This window comes from Blennius ocellaris (genome assembly GCF_963422515.1).
Source record: "Blennius ocellaris genome assembly, contig: SCAFFOLD_62, whole genome shotgun sequence".
Lineage (NCBI taxonomy): Eukaryota > Metazoa > Chordata > Actinopteri > Blenniiformes > Blenniidae > Blennius > Blennius ocellaris.
This window is the reverse complement of record NW_027662225.1, coordinates 130,453-140,452: the sequence shown is the minus strand read 5'-3', so window position 1 is coordinate 140,452 and position 10,000 is coordinate 130,453. Positions and strand designations below refer to the sequence as shown.

The 10,000-nt window shown below is 49.3% G+C and overlaps 1 protein-coding gene across 1 annotated transcript in view; it reads left to right on the top strand.

Annotated features, from left to right (window-relative positions):
* Positions 1-7,112: 7,112 nt before the first annotated feature.
* LOC308148060 (delta-type opioid receptor-like) overlaps positions 7,113-10,000 on the top strand; it is a gene marked incomplete at both ends in the record, with an annotated part of 54,225 nt that continues 51,337 nt past the window's right edge. The window contains one exon of the mRNA XM_080521482.1: positions 7,113-7,312. Within this exon, the coding sequence (XP_080377608.1) occupies positions 7,113-7,312 (200 nt within the window). The remainder of the gene's footprint in view (positions 7,313-10,000) is intronic.

Sequence of the window (10,000 nt, the reverse complement as noted above, 5' to 3'; positions counted from 1 at the left end):
GAACCACATCTTCGAACCACGTCTTAGAACCACGTCTCAGAGCCACGTCACAGAACCAGGTCTCAGAACCACATCTTAGAACCACGTCTTAGAACCACGTCTCAGAGCCACGTCTCAGAACCACGTCACAGAACCAGGTCTCAGAACCACATCTTAGAACCACGTCTTAGAACCACGTCTCAGAACCACGTCTCAGAACCACGTCACAGAACCAGGTCTCAGAACCACATCTTTGAACCACGTCTTAGAACCACGTCTCAGAGCCACGTCTCAGAACCACGTCACAGAACCACGTCTTAGAACCACGTCTCAGAGCCACGTCTCAGAGCCACGTCACAGAACCAGGTCTCAGAACCACATCTTCGAACCACATCTTCGAACCACGTCTTAGAACCACGTCTCAGAACCACGTCACAGAACCAGGTCTCAGAACCACATCTTAGAACCACGTCTTAGAACCATGTCTCAGAGCCACGTCTCAGAACAATGTCACAGAACCAGGTCTCAGAACCACATCTTCGAACCACGTCTTAGAACCACGTCTCAGAGCCACGTCACAGAACCAGGTCTCAGAACCACATCTCAGAACCACATCTTAGAACCACGTCTTAGAACCACGCCTCAGAGCCACGTCACAGAACCAGGTCTCAGAACCACGTCTTAGAACCACGTCTTAGAACCACGTCTCAGAGCCACGTCTCAGAGCCACGTCACAGAACCAGGTCTCAGAACCACATCTTAGAACCACGTCTTAGAACCACATCTCAGAGCCACGTCACAGAACCAGGTCTCAGAACCACATCTTAGAACCACGTCTCAGAGCCACGTCTCAGAACCACGTCTCAGAGCCACGTCACAGAACCAGGTCTCAGAACCACATCTTAGAACCACGTCTTAGAACCACGTTTCAGAGCCACGTCTCAGAACCACGTCACAGAACCAGGTCTCAGAACCACATCTTAGAACCACATCTTAGAACCACGTCTCAGAGCCACGTCTCAGAACCACGTCACAGAACCAGGTCTCAGAACCACATCTCAAAACCATGTCTAAGAACCGCGTCTCAGAACCACATCTCAGAACCACGTCTCAGAATTACACCTCAAAACCACATCTTACAACCACTTCTCAGAACCAGGTCTCAGAACCACATCTCAGAACCACTTCTCAGAACCCGGTCTCAGAACCACATCTTAGAACCACATCTTAGAACCAGGTCTCAGAACCACATCTCAGAACCACTTCTCAGAACCCGGTCTCAGAATCACATCTCAAAACCACGTCTCAGAATTACGTCACAGAACCACTTCTCAGAACCAGGTCTCAAAACCGCATCTTAGAACCACGTCTCTGAACCGCGACTGTCAAAATAAAAGTACCAAGTTGGATTGTTATCATGGTAACTGTCAAAATAAAAGTAGCAAGTTGGATTGTTATTACGGTGACCGTCAAAATAAGAGTACCAAGTTAGCATCATGTGGAAACTGATGCTAACAATCCTTCAGTTTATTTCCGTGTAAATCAAGTGACGAGGACTGTGACGAGTATCTATTGTCCCTGAAGGCAACAGGACTGTGACGAGTATCTATTGTCCCTGAAGGCAACAGGACTGTGACGAGTATCTATTGTTCCTGAAGGCAACAGGACAGTGACGAGTATCTATTGTCCCTGAAGGCAGCAGGACAGTGACGAGTATCTATTGTCCCTGAAGGCAGCAGGACAGTGACGAGTATCTATTGTCCCTGAAGGCAACAGGACTGTGACGAGTATCTATTGTTCCTGAAGGCAACAGGACAGTGACGAGTATCTATTGTCTCTGAAGGCAGCAGGACTGTGACGAGTATCTATTGTCCCTGAAGGCAGCAGGACTGTGACGAGTATCTATTGTTCCTGAAGGCAGCAGGACAGTGACGAGTATCTATTGTCCCTGAAGGCAGCAGGACTGTGACGAGAATCTATTGTCCCTGAAGGCAGCAGGACTGTGACGAGAATCTATTGTCCCTGAAGGCAACAGGACTGTGACGAGTATCTATTGTCCCTGAAGGCAACAGGACAGTGACGAGTATCTATTGTCCCTGAAGGCAACAGGACTGTGACGATAATGTATTGTCCCTGAAGGCAGCAGGACAGTGACGAGTATCTATTGTCCCTGAAGGCAGCAGGACTGTGACGAGTATCTATTGTTCCTGAAGGCAGCAGGACAGTGACGAGTATCTATTGTCCCTGAAGGCAGCAGGACTGTGACGAGAATCTATTGTCCCTGAAGGCAGCAGGACAGTGACGAGAATCTATTGTCCCTGAAGGCAGCAGGACAGTGACGAGAATCTATTGTCCCTGAAGGCAGCAGGACTGTGGCGAGTATCTATTGTCCCTGAAGGCAGCAGGACTGTGACGAGTATCTATTGTCCCTGAAGGCAGCAGGACAGTGACGAGTATCTATTGTCCCTGAAGGCAGCAGGACTGTGACGAGAATCTATTGTCCCTGAAGGCAACAGGACTGTGACGAGTATCTATTGTCCCTGAAGGCAACAGGACAGTGACGAGTATCTATTGTCCCTGAAGGCAACAGGACTGTGACGAGAATGTATTGTCCCTGAAGGCAGCAGGACAGTGACGAGTATCTATTGTCCCTGAAGGCAGCAGGACTGTGACGAGTATCTATTGTTCCTGAAGGCAGCAGGACAGTGACGAGAATCTATTGTCCCTGAAGGCAGCAGGACTGTGGCGAGTATCTATTGTCCCTGAAGGCAGCAGGACAGTGACGAGAATCTATTGTCCCTGAAGGCAGCAGGACTGTGGCGAGTATCTATTGTCCCTGAAGGCAGCAGGACTGTGACGAGTATCTATTGTCCCTGAAGGCAGCAGGACAGTGACGAGTATCTATTGTCCCTGAAGGCAGCAGGACTGTGACGAGAATCTATTGTCCCTGAAGGCAATCACCTTTAAACCCTCATCACCTTTTAATCCTCATCACCTTTAATCCTCATCACCTTTAATCCCTCATCACCTTTAATCCTCATCACCTTTAAACCTCATCACCTTTAATCCTCATCACCTTTAATCCTCATCACCTTTAATCCTCATCACCTTTAATCCTCATCACCTTTAAACCCTCATCACCTTTAATCCTCATCACCTTTAATCCTCATCACCTTTAAACCCTCATCACCTTTAAACCCTCATCACCTTTAATCCTCATCACCTTTAAACCTCATCACCTTTAAACCCTCATCACCTTTAAACCCTCATCACCTTTAATCCTCATCACCTTTAATCCTCATCACCTTTAATCCTCATCACATTTAAACCTCCAGTAACTGAGCAGCGCAAGTTTCTAAAACATGTGGTGGATCCTGAACTGGACTGTTTGACCCTCAGCATTAAGAAAGGAAATGCTGAACTCCAAAGAAAAGTGAGTTGTTGTAGTGTGGATGGGTTAGTGCTGCTGAACGCATGAATGCTGGAGTGCATACATGGACTCTCCCTGCAGCCTTACATGGACTCCTCCTGCAGCCTTACATGGACTCCTCCTGCAGTCTTACATGGACTCCTCCTGCAGCCTTACATGGACTCCTCCTGCAGCCTTACATGGACTCCTCCTGCAGCCTTACATGGACTCCTCCTGCAGCCTTACACGGACTCCTCCTGCAGTCTTACACGGACTCCTCCTGCAGTCTTACATGGACTCTCCCTGCAGCCTTACATGGACTCCTCCTGCAGCCTTACATGGACTCCTCCTGCAGTCTTACATGGACTCCTCCTGCAGCCTTACATGGACTCCTCCTGCAGCCTTACACGGACTCCTCCTGCAGTCTTACATGGACTCCTCCTGCAGTCTTACACGGACTCTCCCTGCAGTCTTACACGGACTCCTCCTGCAGTCTTACATGGACTCCTCCTGCAGTCTTACATTGACTCTCCCTGCAGTCTTACATGGACTCCTCCTGCAGTCTTACACGGACTCCTCCTGCAGTCTTACATGGACTCCTCCTGCAGCCTTACATGGACTCCTCCTGCAGCCTTACACGGACTCCTCCTGCAGTCTTACATGGACTCTCCCTGCAGTCTTACATGGACTCCTCCTGCAGTCTTACATTGACTCTCCCTGCAGTCTTACATGGACTCCTCCTGCAGTCTTACATGGACTCTCCCTGCAGCCTTACATGGACTCCTCCTGCAGTCTTACATGGACTCCTCCTGCAGTCTTACATGGACTCTCCCTGCAGTCTTACATGGACTCCTCCTGCAGCCTTACATGGACTCCTCCTGCAGCCTTACACAGACTCCTCCTGCAGTCTTACATGGACTCCTCCTGCAGTCTTACATGGACTCCTCCTGCAGTCTTACATGGACTCCTCCTGCAGTCTTACATGGACTCCTCCTGCAGCCTTACATGGACTCCTCCTGCAGCCTTACATGGACTCCTCCTGCAGCCTTACATGGACTCCTCCTGCAGCCTTACATGGACTCTCCCTGCAGCCTTACATGGACTCCTCCTGCAGTCTTACATGGACTCCTCCTGCAGTCTTACATGGACTCCTCCTGCAGTCTTACATGGACTCCTCCTGCAGTCTTACATGGACTCTCCCTGCAGCCTTACATGGACTCCTCCTGCAGTCTTACATGGACTCCTCCTGCAGTCTTACATGGACTCTCCCTGCAGCCTTACATGGACTCCTCCTGCAGTCTTTCATGGACTCCTCCTGCAGTCTTACATGGACTCTCCCTGCAGCCTTACACGGACTCCTCCTGCAGTCTTACATGGACTCTCCCTGCAGTCTTACATGGACTCTCCCTGCAGCCTTACATGGACTCCTCCTGCAGTCTTTCATGGACTCTCCCTGCAGCCTTACATGGACTCTCCCTGCAGCTTTACATGGACTCCTCCTGCAGCCATACATGGACTCTCCCTGTAGACTTACATGGAATCCTCCTGCAGTCTTATATGGACACCCCTGCAGCCTTACACGGACTCCTCCTGCAGTCTTATATGGACTCTCCCTGCAGCCTTACATGGACTCCTCCTGCAGCCTTACATGGACTCCTCCTGCAGCCTTACATGGACTCCTCCTGCAGTCTTACATGGACTCTCCCTGCAGCCTTACACGGACTCCTCCTGCAGTCTTACATGCACTCCTCCTGCAGTCTTACATGGACTCTCCCTGCAGTCTTACATGGACTCTCCCTGCAGCCTTACATGGACTCCTCCTGCAGTCTTTCATGGACTCTCCCTGCAGCCTTACATGGACTCTCCCTGCAGCCTTTCATGGACTCTCCCAGCAGTCTTACATTGACTCTCCCTGCAGCCTTACATGGACACCCCTGCAGTCTTGCATGGACTCTCCCTGCAGCCTTTCATGGACTCTCCCAGCAGTCTTACATTGACTCTCCCTGCAGCCTTACATGGACACCCCTGCAGTCTTACATTGACTCTCCCAGCAGTCTTACATTGACTCTCCCTGCAGCCTTACATGGACACTCCTGCAGCCTTACATGGACTCCTCCTGCAGCCTTACATGGACTCCCCCTGCAGCCTTACATGGACTCCTCCTGCAGCCTTACATGGACTCCCCCTGCTGCCTTACATGGACACCCCTGCAGCCTTACATGGACTCTCCCTGCAGCTCCAGCAGCTGATTCATCAACAGTGCAGGCGACTGTAAGGCACAACTATGCGTGTATGGAGACGGTCCCGACCGTGATGCGTTTGGATGTGAAGCAGGAGGAGGAGAGGAAAGAGGAGGAGCTGTCAGCTGGAACACAGCGAGAGTGGAAGAAGAGAGTGGAGGAAGAGAGGAGAGGAAAAGACGTAAGACAGAGAGAAGAAGCAAACATCCAGGCCCATATGAAGTCTGTATATTAGGTCTGGCAGCCGCCCCGGGGAAATCCAGCAGTGTGGTGAATTGATGAATATTCATGATGAGAGAGAGAGAGAGAGAGAGAGAGAGAGAGAGAGAGAGAGAGAGAGAGAGAGAGAGAGAGAGAGAGAGAGAGAGAGGTTCATGGTATCATTTTGATGCATTGCTGTTGCAGCCTGCTGTTGCAGTAGAAACATGTTTTCCCAGCAGCCATTTCTTCACAGAGCTTTCCTCTGTACAGCGTCAACACCACCAAGCTCTGTGACCAAGTAAAGTTTATTTATTAAGCGCTTTTCACAGATATAAATCACAAAGTACTGTACATAGAATGGGTGCAGTAAAACGGAGCCAACACATTTCATAAATTTTGCTTTTTAAGGGTCTTTGGGACTTTCAGGAGACTCTGGCCTGAAGGTCGCAGGTGACCCTGAAGGTTGCAGGGTAACCCTGAAGCTATTTTTACCGCCGTGGCGGCACTTCTGCCATCTACTCAGAACCGAGCCTGAGTGTTGTTTCCCCCGTTTCCATGTCAACTGTGTTTTCCAGGACTTCCTCCTTGGATGCCATTTTCAAAAAGTTGTGTTTTCAGTGGCTGTGGGTACCGTTGTCACTTAAACAGACACCGTTTTCACTTTGAATTAGTTCAACGGGCTTGGAAAGTACGCTTCACACCAGCTGTTGAAACAACCAGAACTCCAGTTTTGTGAGGATCTAACCCAGGGGGGGGGGCATCCTGGTCCTGGAGGGCCACAGTCCTGCAGGTTTTAGATGTTTCCTGCTCAAACACACCTGTTGTCATGATGAGGCTCTGCAGGAAGCTGGACAAGGAGCCACTAATTGCTGTCAGCTGTATTGATGTGAGGAGACATCTAAAACATGCAGGGCTGCGGCCCTCCAGGACCAGGATTGACCACCCCTGATCTAATCAATGCCCATAAAAATTATGCAGGTTTTCAAAATGTGAAACTTTTCTGAAACAGAAATGCAAAAACGATGCGTCTTAACTTGGTGGAAACGCAGCACTAATGTGCTCTAATGGTGGTCGGAGGCATTTAAACCCCCGAAAAGTAACTATACATTGAAAAACATCCACGGAAACATAAAGTTGCAGTGTTTATCTTATTGTTTTCATCGTTCTGATGTTGTTTTTCCTCGCCGCTCCTCCAGCATCGCCGCCGCTCCTCCAGCATCGCCGCCGCTACTCCAGCATCGCCGCCGCTCCTCCAGCATCGCCGCCGCTCCTCGCCGCCAGAGATGGAGTTCCCGGACGACTTGCTGCTGGCAGAGCTGCAGCTTTACAATGACTCGCTTTTCCAGAACAACTTCAGCAGCGCCTACAACGAGACGGACGCCCTGCTGCCCACGGGGGTGAAGGTCACCATCGTCATGGTCTACATGATCGTCTGCGTCGTCGGCCTGGTGGGGAACTTCCTGGTCATGTATGTCATCATAAGGTAAGATGGCAAATTCCCTCCATCGCGCCTGAGATTAAAACCCCTGGTGCCTCACAGACGAGGAGACATGAGCGCCGCCAGTTCAGCCAATCCAACCAAGCAGCTTTTTATGCTAATATGGAGTCGACTCATGTTCCAGTTTGAACAGACACGACTCCATCAGATATGTGTTGGGGGTTTTGGATTGCAAGGCTTCATTCTAATGGTGTCGCCGCTCTTTGTGACGCCGTCTGTGACACGCTAACACCCCGTCAGCCTGGTTGCTCTGTTCTCCATCAACTGATGCTCTGAACCCCCCCACACCGTCTACCAGCTGAAACAAACACACAGCTTCTCCTTTATTAATGTTGTCATGCTTCTTGGGATTCTAGACCAACAGATGTTCTCAGTTCTCAACACAGTTTTGGATGAATGTAACAGCAGCATTTTTAGTTCTGTGGCTAAATTCCTCAATTTCATCTTGATGGATGACCAGTGAAATAGTGCCACAGTAAACTGTAGAGTTACACAATCACTGCAGAATTTGACGACAGTCTCAACGTGAAGCCAGTTTTTATGAAATATTAACATGAGATGTCAAAAAAACTGTTGCATTATGGGTGTTTTCATGACTTTGATAGCAGCCTGGCAGCTATCCATTATGGCCGCCTCACCATGGCCTCAGTTCAGGTCTCAGTGTTGAGCTGTGTCACTATAGCGCCAGTCGGGTTAGCCTGAAACCCCTGCCTTACAGTCGCGCTATTATTGATGACATTGGAAAAGCCAAACCTCCCCAGAAAAACCTGAACCCAAAAAAGATGTTTCAAAGCTCACCAACCATCATCTGAGTGGCCTGGTCAGTAAGCCGCTGTCTGGTCCGTCACAGTCATGTGAGCCGGTCCACACTGTCCGCTGAGGCGGCGGCGGCGAGCCGTCTGGGAGGCAACTCAGGTTTGGTTATTAAAGCAGGAGCGACTGCACGTGTGTGTGTGTGCGTGTGTGCGTGTGCGTGTGTGCGTGTGCGTGTGCGTGTGTGTGTGTGTGTGTGTGTGTGTGTGTGTGTGTGTGTGTGTGTGTGTGTGTGTGTGTGCGTGCGTGCGTGCGTGCGTGCGTGCGTGCGTGTGCGTGTGCGTGTGCGTGCGTGCGTGCGTGCGCGTGTGTGTGCGTGTGTGCGTGTGTGTGTGTGTGCGCGTGCGTGCGTGACTTTCTGTTGCCGCTAGACACGTGTACTTGAATTGTCCGTCGGGTCGAGTCACATGAGGTGTGGATCAAATGGGGAAAAGTACCCAACTTCTATTTGGCCTCAGTTACCTTCAAAACACTTGCAAGTCCTCGTCTTTCCTCTTTAAGAAGGTGACATTCTGGGTCATGCCGGCTCTGCATCTCGCTGTCTCTGCTCTCGCTGTCTCTGGTTGTGGTGAATCTCGGAGTGTGAAGAAGGCAAACATGTTGGCTGGAAGCTCACAAAGCTCCCAGTTTCCCAAATCCATCCCACCAAAGTCCATATGTGTGACTGTACGGCGTCCTTGAGAGCCGGGAATTAAATCTGCAACTCTAAATGTTTCAAATGTAGAAAATGTAAAAAGGTAAATGGAGATAAAACATAATGCAAATATTTTTTTTTCTCATAAGTTAATTTCCCCCCCAAAATAGAACATAAACAACATGTAACATTTTTAATCTGAGAGAAAAACAGCAACAATCTCAAAAAAACATTTAACACAACATATATATGCCATTTTAAAATTGACTGTATTTCATCCAGTGCAGATGTTTTTTGTACCAGCTCAACTCAACTTGATTTATAGAGTACTTTAAAACAACACAGTTGGCCAAAGTGCTGTACACAGACAGGAGCAGGTAAAAATATAAAATCAATTAACGAGGAGGCGTGTCCACCATGTAAATATTAACCTACTTTTACATGAATTATATGCATTATAGAATTATGATAATGTTGATGATGAAACATTTAAATTCATGCAATTTAATCAAAAATCATCATGAAGACGAGATGACTGCTTCCCCTCATTTAACTCAACATGAAATTTCATTAAAACCACATCTGGATGATTTGGTGAAGGATTGACTGAATGAATAGAAAGACGAAGAGATGGATAGATGGACACAGTGATGGTCGGATGCTAAATGGACGGACTAATGGATTTCCACACCTGTGGTGCTGGAAGATGCACAACAACCTGGCTGCACAGCAGCTGATTGAGTTTTTAGTTCAACCAGCAAGTGCCAGAGAATAAGTGACTCCAGTTACCAGAATCAGTCCAGTGCAAATAATCTCATGTGACATAAATATCATTCACCTTGACGCAGAATCAGCGTCTTTCCATGAACTTCGACAGAGAACTTGAAGAACTATTGAGTCACTGGAAGCCGGGTCAGCTGGCTGATCCATGAGGAATCAAACCGTGGAGACGTCCGGAAGCCGCTGACGTCAGTCTGGTTCTGCTCAGGCCAGATTCTGGAACAGTGCATTGTGACGATTCACACCTCGCTCCGGCACCGGATCCTCACGGACCCTCCTGCAGGCAATCAGCTGATTGATTGCCCTGCAGTCTGAAGCCCTGCAGTGAGGGGGGGTCCGGGGCCAGAGGATTGTTGGTCTCCAGTCCGTGTGGTTAGTCTCCTGTCGACTGCTGTCGCAGGTGAGTCTGTGTTGACCACCCCGGGGGGTGAGTGTCCTCCCGGGGT